General features: G+C 42.9%; 1 protein-coding gene across 3 annotated transcripts in view; it reads left to right on the forward strand.

The window, feature by feature from the left end:
• DIDO1 (death inducer-obliterator 1) overlaps nucleotides 1–19,759 on the forward strand; it is a 91,989-nt gene that overhangs the window by 61,735 nt on the left and 10,495 nt on the right. For 2 of the 3 annotated variants that reach the window (XM_073607474.1, XM_073607476.1), the window contains 6 exons: nucleotides 9,677–10,364; nucleotides 11,661–11,820; nucleotides 12,577–12,693; nucleotides 14,412–14,513; nucleotides 15,011–15,149; nucleotides 16,960–17,485. In XM_073607474.1, the coding sequence (XP_073463575.1) occupies nucleotides 9,677–10,364; nucleotides 11,661–11,820; nucleotides 12,577–12,693; nucleotides 14,412–14,513; nucleotides 15,011–15,149; nucleotides 16,960–17,485 (1,732 nt within the window). The remainder of the gene's footprint in view (nucleotides 1–9,676; nucleotides 10,365–11,660; nucleotides 11,821–12,576; nucleotides 12,694–14,411; nucleotides 14,514–15,010; nucleotides 15,150–16,959; nucleotides 17,486–19,759) is intronic. The other variant, XM_073607475.1, reaches the window with a different exon arrangement.

Here is a 19,759-nt window from a genome sequence, read left to right on the forward strand (position 1 = left end):
TCCTCTGTGATCTTTAAAGTGAATAACTCAGCACCAAGTTCACTATATGGAACCCTTATCTATTTGTACATGTTGATCATATCCCCACTTAATCTCCTTCTCAAGAGAAAATTACATTCAGTTCCTCTGATCTTCCCTCATAGCTGAGCTCCTCCATTCCTCTTGTCAGTTTGGTTGCCCTTCTCTGCACTCTCTCCAGTTCCCCAAAAATAATTGGCTTTTTTTGAAGCGGGGGGACGGGCATGTTTAGTGTTACTCCTTTTTAGCACACTTCAGGTTTAGTTATTTTTGTTGGGGTGGGGGGTCCAGTTGCTGCTCGTTAATTTCAGCTCCTACTCTAAAATGCCTGCTGGTGGTTTGACATTAAAATCCATTGGCTCATGTCTGCTGTGATTGATGGATCACCCGTCCATAATTTATCAATCCCTGCCATTCTTTTTATAGTGATTTCCTAGTGATGAGATGTATGATTGGGGAGATCAGATGAACTTGCCAATATTGCAGATAGGGATTTCAACAACTGGGCAATGCTCCGTTTCCTTTTCAACTGTGACATGACTTGTTTTGTAGCCTATGAGGGAAGGTACAGTGCTACAGATCATTTTTACATTTGTACAATGATTTTTACTGCAAAGTCTTTGCGTCTGTTTTTCCCATCTTAAACGCATTCAGAAACTTGGGTGCTGTGAATGTGCAAATTCTTTAAGGTTTCTGATCTTCAAAATGCAATTCAAGACTGTTTTGAGAAATGAGCAGAGCTTTAAGTCAGGATTACCTCTGCTGCATGAAGATGACTAACCAACCCAAAAGCCTTTGCTTGGAATTCAATTCGGCAAAGAGCTTCCAAGGCGAACAGGACCAAACCAATATGGATCATCAACAGCTTTGCAAGAGGAATTCCTGAAATGTTTTTCTGCTAGCACCAAGGAAACATGTTGGACATTAGATTATTCAGCTCAAGATTACTCAACTGTCAAGACTGCTCAGCATTGTTGTGGGATTGGGATTTTTTTGTGATAGACCAACACAAAGTGGCACGTAATTGGGAAGTGGAAGGAAAATGATAAATGATTTTCTATATTTTTTGACAAATATGTGAAAAGTGTGGCGTGCATTTGTATTCAGCCCCCTTTTACTCTGATACCCCTAACTGAAATCTAGTGGAACCAATTGCCTTCAGAAGTCACCTAATTAGTAAATAGTCCACCTGTGTGTAATTTAATCTCAGTATAAATCCAGCTGTTCTGTGAAGTCCTCAGGGGTTTTTTAGAGAACCTTAGTGAACAAACAGCATGTGAACAAAGGCCAAGTGACACACCAGACAGGTCAGGGATAAAGTGGAGGAGAAGTTTAAAGCAGGGTTAGGCTATTAAAAAAAATATATATCCCAAGCTTTGAACATCTTACTGAACAATGTTCAATCCATCATGAGAAAATTGAGTATGGCACAAGTGCAAACCTACCAAGACATGGGCGTCCACCTAAACTGACAGGCTGGGCAAGGAGAGCATTCATCAGAGAAGCAGCTAGGAGGCCCATGGTAACTGGAGGAGCTGCAGAGATCCACAGCTCAGGTGGGAGAATCTGTCCACAGGACAACTATTAGTCTTGCACTCCACAAATCTGACCTTTTATGGAAGAGTGGCAAGAGCCATAAGAAGTCCCATTTGCGAGAAGCTATGTCGGACAGCAAACATATGGAAGAAGGTGCTCTGGTCAGATGAGACCAAAATTTAACTTTTTGGCCTAAAAGCAAAACGCTATGTGTGGTGGAAAACTAACACTGCACATCACCATGAACACACCATCCCCACTATGAAACATGGTGGTGGCAGCATCATGTTGTGGGGATGCTTTTCTTCAGCAGGGACAGGGAAGCTGGTCAGAGTTGATGGGAAGATGGATGGAGCCAAATACAGGGCAATCTTATGCCGCGTGCACACGACCGGACTTTACGGCATACTTTGCCCGGCGGACTTTTCAACGGACTTTCCGAATGAACGGACTTGTCTACACACGATCAACCAAAGTCTGACGGATTCGTATGTGATGACGTACGACCGGACTAAAACAAGGAAGTTCGTAGCCAATAGCTGCCCTAGCGTCGGTTTTTGTCCGTCAGACTAGCATACTGACGAGCTGACTTTACGACCGGACTCGAGTCCGTCGGATAGATTCAAATCTAAGTCCGTCAAACTTTTGAGAAAACAAAGTCCGCTGGAGCCCACACATGATCGAATTGTCCGTCGAAATCCAGTATGCCGGACCAAGTATGCCGTAAAGTCCGATCGTGTGTACGCGGCATTAGAAGAAAACCTGTTAGTCTGCGAAAGATCTGAGACTGTGGCAGAGCTTCACCTTCCAGCAGGACAAAGACCCTAAACGTACAGCCAGAGCTACAATGGAATGGTTTAGATCAAAGCATATTCATGTGTTAGAATGGCCCAGTCAAAGTCCAGACCTAAATCCAATTGAGAATCCGTGGCAAGACTTAAAAATTGATGTTCACAAACGCTCTCCATCCAATCTGAAAGAGCTATTTTGCAAAGGAGAATGGGGGGAAAAAAAATCACTCTCCTAGATGTGCAAAGCTGGTAGACCTCCCCAAAAAGACTTGCATCTGTAATTGCAGCAAAAGGTGGTTCTACAAAGTATTAACTCAGTGGGGCTGAATACAAATGCACACCACACTTTTCACACTTTTTTTTGCCCTTCCCCAGCCTATGATTGGACAGTGAAAGAATAAGCAGGAAGTCTTATCAGTTCTCCTCTCCTTCTATAAGCCTGTTTGTTGTCAGCACAACTGTGCAAACTTTATGGTATGCCAGAGATGTGGCAGAATTGCAGAATCTGCTTCTTTTATCCAGTTTAGATCCATAATGTTCTTTTAAAAGGCATTCTGAAGTTTGATTTACATTTATGTGCATGCTGTAGCACCTGATTCCCTATAAAACATTTTTGAAATATGTCTTTGTTCACAATGCATTAAAACTGCATAACGTTTTACTACATATTTCTACCTCTACTATCCATACATGATGTGGGCATCTTTATTGTGTTCTCTTGCAAAAACCAGGTAATGTGCTTTTTTTTTTTTTTTTTTTTTTTTTTTTTTTTCATGATTTGCAGTGGGACACAGCCTACACACGTCAGTTCTGGTTTCTGTGCTACAGTTGCAAAAAAAGTATACCTCCTTCAACAAGCTGTAAATAGACCTGTCACCCTAACATAAAACGGACGGAAAAACTTCAAGCTTGTAGACCTTTAGTACAAGGTTCTATGGCTCCTCTGGGTCACCATCTCGAAGCAGTTTCCTGTTAAAACAGAATGCATGGCTTAGACCAAAGACCTCTGTGTGAATTTTAGTGTTTCCTTGCACGATATAACTGTCATAGTTCATGGGTTCATCCAACTGGTGACTATCAATTTGCAGGCAGGTAACCAAAGAGCAGAATGGCAAATGGGTGACTTCTGAAACAGGAGTCAAGATAATACAAGCCGAGATCAGGCCTTGCAGAGTTTAGACAGTCTGGGACATGCAGTGGCCTAAATATACAGCAAACCATAAGGAAAATGAACAGGGTTGTAACCAGAATGGCAGAAGTAATCGCATACCAAATATAAAAGTGTCTAAGGGCGTACTTACAATAGGCATGGTTTCCTTATTTCGGGCCGAGAGTGCAGTTGTCTTCACTGGTGGCTTACGCTCACATTGTTTCTGGCCTGAGCATGCTTATGTCGTTGCCTCTTCGCTAGACCATAGTAATCCCATGCCCAAGTGCTCAAGCCTACCTGTTTAAGCAGGCCAAGGTGTACGCTAAACCAGCCTTTCAACCAGGTTGGCTTGACAGAATGCCTAAAAATTGCCCAGCGTGTGGATGAAACCTGCCTTTTTAGTTACAAAGTCACAGGTTTTCATTGTACACCATTACGACCTTCTAGCTGCCGGCGTCCTAATGATCAATGGCATCAGTTGATAAGGAGGATGTAATTCGCCTGCATAAGCATCCTTGTATCCCCCTCTCCTGCCCATCACATCAGAGTTGGGGTCATATTAGCTGAGTGATGGAGAAAAACTGAGGGAGAAGAGAAACATTGGTATACTAGTGGGTACCAGTTTGCAAAACTGTATTTGCTTAGGAAGAATAAATCCCGTCTAACGGGTGTCCTACTGTGGATGTTGCTGCATTATGTAAGTCTATTAGAATAATTTTCACATTTTAGAATGGGGTGCCTCAAGACTGTCCCTAATTTTTAAAGGGTGCCTTGACTGAAAAAAAAAGGTTGTGAAACACTGCACTAAACCATGCACGAACATGGTACAGAGCAGTTACACTAGTCAAATTTAACAGGACTTTGGGGATCAAACAGGCTTGGGTATGAATCTCGTAAAGGACTAGGAAGATCCTATCTAATACATTAAGCAGAATTTTTGTGCGCGCCACCTGTCATAAGCAGCTTGAGCTAATTACTAAATTTTAGTAGCATAGGAGCACAATTGGTACCAGTTTGCCTGGTCCAAGGCCATACATGCTATATTCCTGGCCGTGTGATAAATCAACCACTACCTTCAGCACAAATACCTGTTTTTCTTCCACTCACAGCATAATGAATAATTCTAATTAACCTTTTTCTAAGCTGGACTCACAATTGTTTGCAATGTCCAGTGTGTGCTCTTGGTCACAAACATTGTTCCACAGCACTATTCTGTGGCTATATAACCCCCACCAAGTACATTGTGGAACATGTTAAATATGAAAATAACCAGGTAATGGCACTTGCATCTTCTAAACATTTGGATTTGCACAGATCTGAGAGATACTCCACTGGAGAGGAGAGAGATTCTTCTCACAATGTGGAAGATTTTCTCTGAAACCAGACGTTGCGTGCATGTAGTGGTCAATGGCTTGGGGCTGCTTTAAACCAGCTGAGGAGGAATTTTATAGTGAAGTTGGTCCAAATCTGCCCTACTACCTTTTTTTTTTTTTTTCTTAGAATTGCATGGCTGTATGACAAATGTCTCTCATACACTCAGGTCCATAAATATTGGGACATCGACACAATTCTATTTTTTTTTTTTTGCTCTATACACCACCACAATGGATTTGAAATGAAACAAACAAGATGTGCTTTAACTGCAGACTTTCATCTTTATTTTGAGGGTATTTACATCCAAATCAGGTGAACGGTGTAGGAATTACAACAGTTTGTATATGTGCCTCCCATTTTTTAAGGGACCAAAAGTAATGGGACAATTGGCTGCTCAGCTGTTCCATGGCCAGGGGTGTGGTGTTCCCTCATTATCCCATTTACAAGGAGCAGATAAAAGGTCCAGAGTTCATTTCAAGTGTGCTATTTGCATTTGGAATCTGTTGCTGTCAACTCTCAATATGAGATCCAAAGAGCTGTCACTCTCAGTGAAGCAAGCCATCATTAGGCTGAAAAAACAAACCCATCGGCGAGATCGCAAAAACATTAGGTGTGGCCAAATCAACTGTTTGGAACATCCTTAAAAAGAAAACGCATCGGTGAGCTCAGCAACACCAAAAGACCCGGAAGACCACGGAAAACAACTGTGGTGGATGACCGAAGAATTCTTTCCCTGGAAAAGAAAACACCCTTCACAGCAGTTGGCCAGATCAAGAACACTCTCCGGGAGGCAGGTGTATGTGTGTCAAAGTCAACAATCAAGAGAAGACTTCACCAGAGTGAATACAGAGGGTTCACCACAAGATGTAAACCATTGGTGAGCCTCAAAAACAGGAAGGCCAGATTAGAGTTTGCCAAACAACATCTAAAAAAGCCTTCACAGTTCTGGAACAACATCCTATGGACAGATGAGACCAAGATCAACTTGTACCAGAGTGATGGGAAGAGAAGAGTATGGAGAAGGAAAGGAACTGCTCATGATCCAAAGCATACCACCTCATCAGTAAAGCATGGTGGTGGTAGTAGTGTCATGGCGTGGGCATGTATGGCTACCAATGGAACTGGTTCTTGTATTTATTGATGTGACTGCTGACAAAAGCAGCAGGATGAATTCTGAAGTGTTTCGGGCAATATTATCTGCTCATATTTAGCAAAATGCTTTCAAACTCATTGAATGGTGCTTCACAGTGCAGATGGACAATGACCCGGAGCATACTGCAAAAGCAACCAAAGAGTTTTTTTAAGGGAAAGAAGTGTAATGTTATGCAATGGCCAAGTCAATCACCTGACCTGAATCCGGTTGAGCATGCATTTCACTTGCTGAAGACAAAACTGAAGGGAAAATGCCCCAAGAACAAGCAGGAACTGAAGACCGTTGCAGTAGAGGCCTGGCAGAGCATCACCAGGGATGAAACCCAGCATCTGGTGATGTCTATGTGTTCCAGACTTCAGGCTGTAATTGACTGCAAAGGATTTGCAACCAAGTATTAAAAAGTGAAAGTTTGATGGATGATTGTTAATCTGTCCCATTACTTTTGGTCCCTTAAAGTGTGAGGCACATATACAAACTGTTGTAATTCCTACACCGTTCACCTTATTTGGATGTAAATACCCTGAAATTAAAGCTGAAAGTCTGCAGTTAAAGCACATCTTGTTCGTTTCATTTCAAATCCATTGTGGTGGTGTATAGAGCCAAAAAGATTAGAATTGTGTCGATGTCCCAATATTTATGGACCTGACTGTAGTTACTTGGTAAGAAGATACCTGCCCTGTGAAAGTACAACCAAGTTCTAAGTCTGCAGTTAATTCAGAGGACGATGACAAAAGCCTAAAATGTGGCCATTTTGATAATCATCCAGCCCTTTAAGTACCCTTAAATTAGTATTCTGGTATATGCCCAACTATTCTTAAAAATGTCCCCTTCTTAACTACTACTCTTGACTAATCTATGTAAGAAAGATCTGTATAATTACCTGCTTTCAGACTGGAACAGTCACTTTAATCCGGCTGGCCTGCGTCAGCCAGTAGCAGCTGAAAGGGAGAGGGAGTGTCGACGATGGGTGGGTTGTGTCAAAACTCCCCAGGCATTGCCAGCCTTAGACGAGCACTCTCTCTTCTCCCCTGCAGCCGCCACTGACTGACACAGGGAAGATTACGGGACCAGACTGGAGTGGCCTACACCGGTTAAGATTAGTTGGGTTCATTCTGGAATACTACTATAAGTTATCTAAGTCAGTTAAACCTGTTCCTTTGGAAGGCTATCCCATCTTCAGTAAATAATCATTTCCATATGCATATTCCCAACCCCCCCAAGTTGCAAAAAGTGCCATCATTTCTCTTGTGACTTTTCACAGTAGTTCTAAACCTAAATTGATCATTGATTGAGGCACTTGATTAAGCATGCTTTAGAAAATGGTCATTTTTCTTTCATGCAATATGTATTTTTCATCCAGTACTCTGATACAACCTTTTTAAACCACTTCTTGTCTACAGTATATGCACTCACTCCTTTGTGTTGGCTACACCTCATTGCTGTGGACTTGCTTCCTGGGATTGACACTGGTGGACACGGTCTGCACAATGTGTGCTGCCACTTAATCTCCACCTGGAGCACCGGACCATGCAGGAGCATAGTTGGTAGATGGTTGTCACCCCATAACAGAAGGTGCCTGAAAAAAACTTTTTATGGAAGGATCATCAGGTCATATTTGAGAGGGGCTGATTTAAAAAAAAAAAAACATTGTGACGTTTTGATTCTTACGAGCACTACTTTGACATACCCTTCTGTTTGTTTATTATGCATTAACATTTATATGTTTATCATATATCATATCCCCTCTAAAAAAAAAAAGTGGTGTTGGTGGGTGGCCTGTAGCACATGTGATCCAGCCAGCCCAATTGTTATCCCCAGTTTTGATAGGTTAGGCATAGTCAGTCTCTTCTCACTTCATTGGAGTGTCAAAGCCATTCAAAAAAATGCCAGGAGGCTTTTTTTATTGCAGAATACATGTATTGTGCCCAGTGTACGTTTTTTAGGCATGGCTCTGTGCAGGGTGTTAAACTCCAATGAACATATATAGGAGTTGTGCCGTCCTGAGCCAGCCAATGGAAATTGCCCAAGATGCTGAGCCTGGAAGCAGACCAGGTGAAAATGTAAGCATCGGTGAGGCTGGTTGTGAACGTCGCATCGCTGGAAGAGAGTATCATGGACTTTGGTTATGCTTTATTTCTAAGAACTTTATCATATGCTCGAGCTACCTACTACTAGTGAGGGTTTTGCTTCTGTGTCTGTACAATCCAAATGTGGAATCAAGGTCCAGTCACTGATAATGTTATTTCCATGTCTTCAGATGCTAAAAATCAATTCCCATTTTGATGTAGGATTTAATGCAGTAAGATTAAGACGACTGTAAATCTCCAACAGAATGTCACCTAATGCTTGCATATACTGAAGTCCAGACACTCAGTATGTAACATTAATTTGAGCTCCAAGTCTGCCCTTGTGTATCCTTTCTCTGCATCCCACAATGACCTTCAGGTGCCACAGTGCCCAAAAGATGTACTTGTAGTTCTTTGTGGGAATCCAGACACAGAGTGCACCTGTGTCCAGATGCTTCTATTGCAAACAGGACAATATTTACATGCAACTAAAGCCCTGTACACATGGGAGGAATATCGGCTGAAATTGGCTGTTACAGTAAAAACCAGCTGACTTTTGGCCTGCGTACAGCTGCTTGTCCGACAGAAACAAGTGCGGCTTCTATCAAACGAGTCGGCTGGGAAAACCAGCAGCTGATCGGTGCTTGTAGCCAATGGCTGCAAGCGCTGACCGGAACGTTCTGGCGGAGGGTGGTCTCCCTGTCAGAACACACTAGCACAGTGGGGGAGATCGCTGTACTAACATTGCGTAGTTGGTAAAGCGACCTCCTCCTGTTTTTTTGTTCCGCCTGCTGGGTTGAATGAAAAAAAACTTAACGTGTGTACTAGGCATAAGGCTGCATTCGTAGTATAGTGTTTCTAAGTTTTGCGTAGGTGCACATTTTGTCATTGTGCAACACACACAGGATGGATCACTCATTTCAGTGGGCTTCTCTACGTGTGACAAAGTAGCTTGTGCACCTTTCTGAGCTTTGTGCATTTGTTACCCTCTTTAAAAAGAAAAACGCACAAGTTTGCTTTGCAGCATTTTGGGGTGACATTAACAATGAATGACATAAGTGTGACCCACGTTTTGCTGCTTCATAAACTTGCGCAAAGACTGTGTTGCATGATGTTGGGTACCGAAAAGCTTTAGGCTGGGTTCACACCTATCAATTGGCATAACACGAGAATGTGACCAGCTCTCTATGGAGCTGGTTCACGCGGCTTTGGTGCGAATTACACAGAAGCCCCGTGGATCTTTTGGTCCGAATTCAGCCCAAAACTCGGGCTGAAAGGGTGAATGGAGACGCACCGGACTCTTGGTGTGAGCCGCTGCGTGTTTGAGTGTGAACCCAGCCTTAAAGAAATGATAGCTTCCTTGATCTATGTGCCCAATTTTACGTTTTTATTATAGGTATTACGTGAACAGCAGCCAACGAACAGGGTAGTCAATAACCAAACCGCTTCTGTTTCTTGATATTTGTTTTTTTGGCATATAGCAGGCATACTTTCCAGCAAACGCTAGCCTGACTCTGTTAATAGAAAAACCTTGCTATACAGAAACGTGATTTTCCTTTTTTTTTTTTTTTTTTCTTTTTTCTTGTAGCTGAGAAAACCGAAGAACCTGAAAAACAAGAAGCTCCTGCCCCTGTTCCTGCTCCTTCTCCTGCCCCTGCTCCTGCTCTTGTTCATGTGCCTGCTCCTGTTGCTGCTCCTCCTGCTCCTGTTGCTGCTGCTCCTCCTGCTCCTGTTGCTGCTGCTCCTCCTGTTGCTGCTCCTCCTCCTGCTCCTCCAGTTAAAAAGCCACCACCTTCTCCAACATCTTTGGTGATGAAACCGATCTCCGCTCTGCCCCGGATCCCCATGCTGAAGAAGGTCCCCATTACCCCAGTTTCAAGCAAGACGCAAGTTTCAAGCAAGCCCCCAGCAAAGCAGTCTACCAGTACTACTAGCAGCAGCAGCAAACCTCTGCCTCTCAAACCGCAGCCCCGACCCCGTCCCCCTCCACCTCCCACTTCCTCTGCTATTAGTAAACTTCCAAAGATACCCAAGAAGATACAACCTTCATCCTCTGCATCTGAGCCAAAGAAGGCGGCGGTTTCAAACAGTGTTAGCAAGAAACCAGCATCCGGGGTCTCTCCGTCCCACTCGTCTTTCACGTCTGCACCTAGCTCATCTTCCTCGTCGGTGCCTAGTGCTCCACCTAAGCCAGCGTCCAGCTCTTCTCTTCCCATGCCCAATAATCAGATCAGGCAGAACATCCGCAGGTCATTGAAGGAGATCCTTTTCAAAAGGTGTGGATAAACTTTGTTTAGATGCTTTAGGCTGCGGCTAAATGTCATCAGTGTGCGCTACACAACACAATGTTTTATTATAGTCCATAGTGTAATTATGGTATAATTGAATAGTTTGGGTTATTTTTTAAATGTTCTGTAGGAAAGAGATTTGCTCTCTGTTTTTGTAGAGAGGTTGTTTGATTTATGCCTCAACTAATGGTCTGACCTGTCATCTCAAATCTTCTGTTATGAAATGGCGTTCTTGTTACAGGAGAAGCCACTGTACCTACGTACATATATATACACATACTGTGATTAGGGTTCACATGCATGGTATTTCTCTAATAGTTGGTTGCTATTAATGTATTCCAGGAGAGTACCTGTAGTAGGGACCTATAGTAATAACTAGGTTCATGTTCTATGAACTTAGAAGTACCGCAGAGAGTTTTCAGGACTTGGGCAAGCCATAGATTGTGCAATTTTTTTTTATTTCTGCAACCACAGATTGCAGGAAATAAAATCGCTCCATTTCAGGGTTGATGGGGGAATCTCTCCTGCGGAGCTATTGTCCCTGCTGGGGGAGCATGATGATTATTGCTAGTGGCTATGGCCTCTGGCAATAATCGCATGCTAAAAACCTGACATGCTGGTTGTACCCAAGTTGATCAATGGATCAACTTGGGTACAATCAGCCTGCCCGTAGCTGGATCAAATCTCAGCCAGTCCTTGCTGAACCAGCCGAGATTCGATCCATCGATAACTGCTTAAAGCTTTGCTTAAAGTGTAAGTTCACCTTTACAGAAAATCTGTAAGGTGAACTTACACGAAACCTCCTTCCCATCGCACCTGGTCCCACTAACCTAGAGGACGGCGATCACCCGATTTGAAATCCCTGCGGCTTTCTCTCCTCTTCACCTGCGGTGACAGGACAGGCAACGTGGGTTCTGATTGGTCGGCGCCAACCAATTAGAATGCTCCTAAACGTACCTTCTGATGAGGTACATTTAGGAGATTAAGCCAAGGGAATTTCTAAGCCCCAAACCGGTGAGGTGGCTATACGAGGTCTCCTAGCGGGTGATCCCTGAGCTCCAGGTCAGCGGGATTGGAGGGGGTCCACTGTAAGTTCACCTTACAGATTTTTCTGTAAAGGTGAACTTAACCTTTAAATGTAAATCTGGAAATAAACGTGGTTTAGGACTTTAGAGCAAACCTCCCTATTGTTATGGCTTTTGTTGTTGTGCTTGCATTTTGAATATGTACATTGTCTTCCACTTTAATGTGGTAACCTGGTGTGGCTTCTTTTGTGGTTTTTAGGGTGAATGACAGTGATGATCTGGCGATGTCAGAAAAGGAAGTGGCGCATGTTGCGATAAGCATTGAAAAAGAGATGTTCAACCTTTATAAAGACACTGGCAGTGGGTACAAGAGCAAGTATAGGACCATCATGTTTAACATGAAGGACCCAAAGAATCAGGTAAGATCTTAAGGATACAGGAGAACAGCACTTACAACTTCAGGTTTAGATTGAAAGGGTTACATTAAATGCACAGTCTTCCAGAGTCTTACCAAAAAGATCTCCCCTTTTTATGCTGGTAGTGCTGGTTGTCAGGGACTTAGGCCTGATTCACACTTGTGCAGGATGCATTTTGCGTTTTTTTGTTTTTTTTTTCCAATACACATCTTTAAACCATTGAAGTCTATGTAACCAAAAACCAGAAAAAAAAAACATGGCCCTTTCCCTAAAATGCACAGATGTGAACTGCATCCATAGGAAACCATGTTAAATGGACTGTAGTGTGTTTCTGCAAAACTGAAAATGCATTGATGTGAACCAGGCCTTAAACAGGGAAGGGAGGTGATTTTTAGTGGAAACTTCATAGCTGGCTTACATACACAATTACACCCCCCCCACACACACACACACACACACACCACACACGCTAAGCCTCATTTACCATAGTGCCTAGGGGCAAAACAAAAATGTATGTTTTGCCCTCTAATATCCCAATTGGATTCCAGGACTTCCGGATCCCAAATGTCGGTTTCCTGGAAAGGGTTTTGAATTTGATTTCTGTTTTTTCAGACACTTTTAGAAATGATGCTGACGTACATTTTTAGCTTGTATTTAAACCTTTACAAATGTTTTAAACTTCTAAGTCCCCTTGCTATTAAAAAAAACACTAGACGCTGGGTTGTATAGTAAACTTTGTCTCGCTGTGGTGGTGTGCAGGGTCTGTTCCAGCGTGTTCTACGTGGAGAAATCGGACCAGTAAAATTGGTGCGCTTGAAACCCGAAGTGCTCGCGTCAAAGAGGCTTTCTTCCTGGAAAGAGACAGAATCAAAAACGGTATGTTGAGTCCTCTTATGAATTGTTTTGTAATAAGCTTGTGACATTGTGGGGATATAATATGAACTAAAGTAGCAATTTTTTGCATTAATATGACAATCAACTAATTTTCCAAGCTAAACATTTATCACTAGTTTTTAAAACTGTTTAATAATGCATAGCTGCAGGGTCGTATTGACATCTGGAAGCCATTTCACCTTTTTTTGTAGTCAAATCACATCACACATTTCCTTGGATGTAAAGGACTACTGCAGGACGTAGTTACATAGTTTCACTTGTAAAAATCTGAAATCGATATTTCCCTGCCTAAACCTTCATAGTGTGGATGGACTATTGCATTTGACAGCAGTTGCATCCAGTTGGGTGCAGGAGCTCTTCAGTTGAAAGTTTTTCCACCCAGCATCTTGGATTTTTTCAATTGAGTAATGGTACCTGGGAGGTGGCCAACAAGGTCACCCACTGAGTGAATTTCGGCCTGCTAAGAACCAGTGTTTGGGATTAAAGCGGGCCTAAAACCTCATACACACGATCGGATTGTTGGCCAACAGAGCGTCAGACTTTTGTCAGAAGGGCGTGTGCCAGGTACTTGTCTTGCATACTAATGGCACATAATTGTCGGCCAACAAAATTGAATGTAGTGACGTACTACGTGGAATTTCAGCTCTTGAGCGCCACCCTTTGGGCACCTTCTGCTAATGTTGTGTTTGGTGAGCACTGATTCCGAGCATGCGTGTTTGGACTTTGGACTTTTGTGTGCGGATGATACGAAAATCTGACAACAGACTGTTGTCCGCCGAAAATTTACTAGCCATTTGTTGGCTGAAAGTTGGACAACAGTTGTCTGAAGGAGCGTACTAACGGTTGGATTTTAGGCTAAAAGTCTGTCCTCACACAATCTCCTGCCAACAATCGGATCGTGTGTATGAGGCTTAAGAAATGTGTGCAAATAAAAAGAATATAGACATGCAGGCCTCTTTTGAAAGAAAAAAAATAGCAGGCACTTAAAGATGCTGCTGTCTTTGCCGTTTACCTGAAGGTACTTTATTTTTTTTTCTACAAAGCAATTAAATGATTGCTACACTCTGTGTATTTTTATATAGTTTAACAATGCCGCTCTGCTTTCTCATTGTGCTGGAAAACAGTGGTGAGCAATAATGAGCATGTCTATTGCCCATGCTTGCTCCTTTCTAAGGGCATCACTTCATACAAATCATTGTTCGGCCACTCTTAGGGCCATGTCACACTATTGATCCTGTTGCTGACGGAAACTCAACAGAAACCGGATTGATAAGAGACCACTTTCCAAATCCTACAGTGTCCCTGTATTGCTGCTCCTTGTTAATGAGCAAGGTCTTGTCATGTTTCAGTCAGCAAGAGCGCACTGTGGGGTTATTTACTAAAACTAGAGCGTGCAAAATCTAGTGTAACTCTGCAGAGAAACCAATCGGCTTCCAGGTTTTATTGCCAAAGCTTAATTGAGCAAGCTGAGGTTAGAAGCTGGTTAGCTACTATGCACAGCTCTGAGTGCCTACTCCCTCCACACCCACCCCACTGTCCATAGCCTCATCAGTGTGAGCAGGCCCTTACCATGTATGAGTATTTATGCACATATGCAGTAAATGAGAGCGTGTTTTTTGAAGAAGTACTGGTTAGGCAAGCACAGTTAATATTGCATGTTTTGCTAAATGAGCTGTGTATTTTTTCCTTCACTCCAATAGACTGCGGTTCTGAAAACCAAGTCTCGTATGGAACATAGAGCCCCCTCAAGACATTTCTTAATAGATATGGAGGAATCCCCTCCCATGTCCGATACTGACACGGTGGGTTTCAGGTCTTTTGTAGCGTAGCTTCTATAATTGTGTGGGATCACATTTGCACTGGCCAACTGTCCCAGACCCTCTTTTTTTTTTTTTTTTTTTTTTTTTTTTTTATATTGTAGGCCAACCTGAAATGGACATCAACTGGTGTTTTTCATTTTGGTTTTGATATTATTATACGCTCTTGGCCAACCAGGGATTGGGAGCCTGTTTCCTTCAAAGATTTAATCTGCGAATGTTTGCCATTATGTTAATGTGACCCCACATTCAATGTGCTTTATGCTACCTGGCTGCCATAAATCACTTTTCCAGCACTCACCCACTGCTTTGCACACTTAAACTACAGTGGGAACACTTTCCTGCCACACTGCTTCCATGCTGAAATGTCACTTGGGTTTTAGCACTGTAGAAAAACGAAGCTTATTTCCTACTGAAAAAGCATTATTGGAAACTTATTGTCCCCTGTTTTTCTTCTTTTCCTTATTCAAAATTTGGTTTAGGAGCAGCAAGAAACAGCTCGTGTTCCTCCTGCGGAGAAAAGCACCTCGGCCCTCCCAGACATTTTTAGCAGTATGTTGGAAGACACAACAAGCCAGCATCGCGCCCATCTGTTTGATCTCAAGTGCAAAATCTGTACAGGTATATTATAGTGCAACTCCAGGCTAAATACACAGTTGAAATGCTTAAATGTTTAGAGTCCATTTACACATCTGTTTTCAATAGGCTGCCACAATGCAGTGCACGGTAATGTACCTCAAGTAAATGGTCTCTTTTTACCTACCTGCCACACTGCACAAGGCAATAAGTGATGTGAAGTTAGTCAAAAGAGGAAGTGATATGAAATCTCATCAATGGAGACAGACCACCTTAATGCATTCTATGTATTAGGGTGAAAAACCTTTTGTGCTTCAGACCCCCCTTGTTCTTACCTGAGCCCGATCCACTGATGTGCAGGACTGCAGCGGCTCCAGCCGCTGTCTCTCTCCTCATTGGACAGATTGCTAGCAGGAGCTATTGGCTCCCGCTGCTGTCAATCAAATCTTGTTGCGCGGGGTTGAGTCCCGCTGTCTGTGTCAATGAATCCAGCTTTCTGTGGGTCACCTGATGAAGAGGAGGGGCCTGGAGCGTCAGCGGAGAACTCCAGAAGAGGAGGATCAGGGTTGCTATGTGCAAAACCATTGCACAGAGCATTTAAGTATAAACGTGTTTGTTTTTTTTTATTAAGGTGGTTGTAAACCCTTTTTTTTTTTTTTTTTTTTTCTTTTACTGACAAAGTAGAGAAAAAACTTTTGCTGGAGTTTGGATTTAAGCATGGTAAGCTGCTGAATGTGATTGGTTGCTTTAGGTTACCACACAGAACTGATCTTAGTGTTACACTCTGTGCATCTTTATCACCTGTAAGGTGAGCACTACCTAAACAATCTATTCGTTTTGGACCCAATGGGAGCTTCTTGTACTATTTAGTTTGTAGCCCTAAGGGAGATTGTACGGTCAGTTTGTGGGGTCAACTTATAGCGGAGTTTCGCCTGGGGAAAAAAAAAATTAAGTCAGCAGCTACAAATACTGTAGCTGCTGATTTTTAATATAAGGACACCTACCTGTCCAGGCAGCCCGTGATGTTGGCACCCGAAACCGACCTGTCCCTCGGCTCCAGGTGCAGGCATCCTTACTAAGGTAAACGGGAAGTGAAGCCTTGCTGTTTTCTGGGACCATTCCAGTCCCTTGGGTCTGAGAAAGAGGTTCACCGCACAGAGTGTGGTGATCTTTCACTGGAAGTGGGAGCAGATACCTGGATTTAACAGGCATCTGCTCCCCCCCTGAAAGGTACCAAATGTGGCACCGGAGAGGGAGAGGAATCTGATCTGCGGAAGTTCCATTTTTGGGTGGAACTCTACTTTAATCCAAAATCTCTAAACAAAAACTATAAAAGTTTAAGGCAAAGAAAAAAAAAAAGCATCAGTTAACCCAAAGTGTATTTGGTTGCTAGATGATCTTGTAATATATGGCAACCCAGCTTATTCTATTTCTTTAAAATTGTGCTGTCAATGACTATTTTGCTGCCGTCTTGCAGCTACATCGCAACGGGTTGTAGAAATGGTATATGATTTTACCTACAGCCTCATAGCTTTATATCTGCAGTGTAAGTTTTAGGACACTGCTACCTCTAGCTGCTAGTCTTGTGGTTACTGTTGTGTTAGTGTTCTCCTTGCTGAGATGAGGAAGTCCTACCTCTACCATGTTGGCCATCTTCATACAGCAAGGACAAGGCATGCTAAGTCAGTAATGAGGAAATACTAGCAGAAGGGAAACCATAGCCAGTACTGCTGACTCTTTCTGACATTTTTGGGCAGGGCATCTAGTTTTTAGTTGCGCTTTAAGTGGGCATGCTTTGCCCTACCAAGCCAGAATGCTGGTTTGTTCTAAGCTGAATCTTTGTGTTTCTCAACAGGTCAGATATCTGCTGATGATGAACCCCCACCTAAACGTCAGAAGACCACCACTACTACGACGACAACTCCAGCCATGAAGAAGCCAGAACCTAAAATAAAACCTGAAGATGATGAGCCTCCTCCACCTCCAGAAGATGACTCCGATACACCAATGGAGACCAATGAGATCAAAGACAGCATCCCCAATGTTGTCCCTGAACCAGTTTCATTGCCCAATTCTTCTCCTCCACCCCCTCAGTCCCCTGTAGCTAGTCAGGCTCCCATACTTCCTGTTACCAACCCTGTTACCACAGTCACAGGTTCTGGCAGGGACCCCAGAAGAGCGATTAATCGGCCACCTGTACCAGCAGCCTCTGCCACACCTCCAGACAGCAGCCCCAGGATCAGCCGGGATAATGAAGAAGCTTCAGCACCAGCGCTGCCTCCTCCACCGCCGCCTCCTGTTGTCTCTGCTCCAAAATCAATCTTGATGAAGCCAACCACCTCCGATATCCGATATCTAACTGCGTCTTCACCAAATGTCAAGTGCGTAGTCTCAGCATTGATGTGGAACAAGTACAAAAGCCTGCTGTTTACTGAAAAATATTGCAGATGCCATTAGCATTTTCAGACACAACTGAACAAAATACAAACACACAGTAGTGAAGTGTTTAGAACGCTGTAGACTAGATACATACAGTAGTAGGCTTATGCAAATAAGGCAATGCAAAGGGGTGTCACAAATACAGAGTGCAGTAGGCCGTAACAAGTGCCTTGACATATTTCATATTGCTGTGGGTTACTGCACTATGTTCCCCTTTTTGCTTTTTTGCTTTTTTTTTTTTTAATATAAATAAACTCAAATATTTACTTAAAGTAAAACTGCAGCATGCTAAGCAACCTGCTGGGTACAAGACACTGTGAGGTGCCAGGCTCTGCCATTCGCACTACAATTTTTTTTTTTTTTAACTGCACTGCCCGAGACCTGGGGTGTGTACAGAGAGTAGAGCGAGCACATGTGGGTGAACACCTGTGATTATCAGGGAGCCTCTGTTTGCATAGGAAAAGTTTAGAGCTGTGACCTCGTGGTGTCTTCTCTCTGGCAGTTGACTTTGCATTCTGTTTTTAGCCCACTACGGGTACATTTAAAGAATAACTCTGTCTGCATTTAAGCTGACTACATGAGCTATTTCTGTAAAAGAGAAATAGTTTGGTGTCTTTGTGTCCGTAGCAGTCATTAAAACAAGCAAAAGATTGCATTACGACCTGGATGGCAGACACACCCACCCGTCTTGCTGAATGAGTGCTCATTGTAACATGGATATAGATGCCTGTAATTCAGGGAAATTTTGGAGGGATGACAAATTAGTGGAGACTGTGACTGAAGACCCTCGTCGGAGCCATGTGAGGACAGATTAATTGGAGATCTTTGGATAATCCTACTCTCAACACACATATACCCGTACACTGACTAACAAACACAGCACCCAAAGGGAGGGGAATATTTTTATTTCATTGCACTTATGTTACACAAGTAACATTTACCTGAAAGTACTTTTGCTGTGGTTCACATTGTGGCTTGCTGTTATATTTTTCATAACTGCATTTCATACACAGATATTAGGTTCTTGTTCCAGTGTCTCTGTGTATGAAGCTCACAGCAAATCTTTTGGCCATAGCAAGAGTATTGCTTTCCATCAATCAATCTGAACAGACTGGTGGCATGGAAAGACGGCAATACACACTTTGTAGCACAAAGCAGAGCCACTGTATGTAGCTTAAATATGGCTGCTCGCATGAACATGTAAATTACAAACTATATTTAGAAATATTAATACATATTCACCATATTCTGTACAAAAAGCCAATTAGCTTCACATACGTCCCAGTGCTGGTGTCCAATGGCATTTGTAAATTGCTAAATGACACTAAGGCCTGGTTGCAATGTTCATCTAACACTTGACGATCACACATTTACTGCCAGATACATGCAAGTAGAAACATTAAATATAGTCATGTCATCCTACAGGAAGGACACTACCACTCTATAGATACTCTTTACATCTGAAGAGGAAGAAGGATGGACGTTTATTGCCCTCCTTGTTACTTCACATTTGAGATTGTAAGAAACATTCATTGGTTGTTGTACATCCACTGGGTGTTGCCTGATGTGTGGACAACCAAGAATTGTACACAAGTATGATGGAAAGCCCCTTCTGGATACACAAGCTGATCTGGCTGCTTGACATCTGATTACAGTCATAATGAGCAATATTACAATATACAGAGGCAGCACTCCTCCATGTGTCAGAACTGTGCATACATATTAGAGTTAGGCAGAAAAAGCCCATCAAGTGTTCTTGTTAATTTAGAAGAAAGAACGCAACTCCAAACGCTTTATTAAAATGGGCAAGGAGTAATAATCCCATTTATGGGGTCACATTGCCTTACTGACACAGCCTGCCAGTAATAGCTGAAGACATATAAAAACAAAGCCAGCCAATCCAAAGTCACTAAGGGCTTGTTCACAGAGGCTAGAATGCACATCTAGCATGGTGCACCTTTCAGGTGGCATTTGGCCATGCTTTGTCCCCCTCAGAGTTATGTAAGGGGGTGGGGGCCGTGACTATTCTGAGGAGCAATAAGGCAAAACAATGTTTTGCTGTTTTGTATTTTAGTGCAGTCAGCTGTTTCCAGCCAGGTCTGGTGTTGGGGGGGGGGGGGGTTCTATGGGTGTAAGGCACATTCTAAACACCCTTCTTAAAACCTCTGCAATCAAGGCCTTGTACTTGACACGCATCTACAGTCATGCATTGTTAC

Source organism: Aquarana catesbeiana, linkage group LG12, assembly GCF_042186555.1.
Source record: "Aquarana catesbeiana isolate 2022-GZ linkage group LG12, ASM4218655v1, whole genome shotgun sequence".
Classification (NCBI taxonomy): Eukaryota; Metazoa; Chordata; class Amphibia; order Anura; family Ranidae; genus Aquarana; species Aquarana catesbeiana.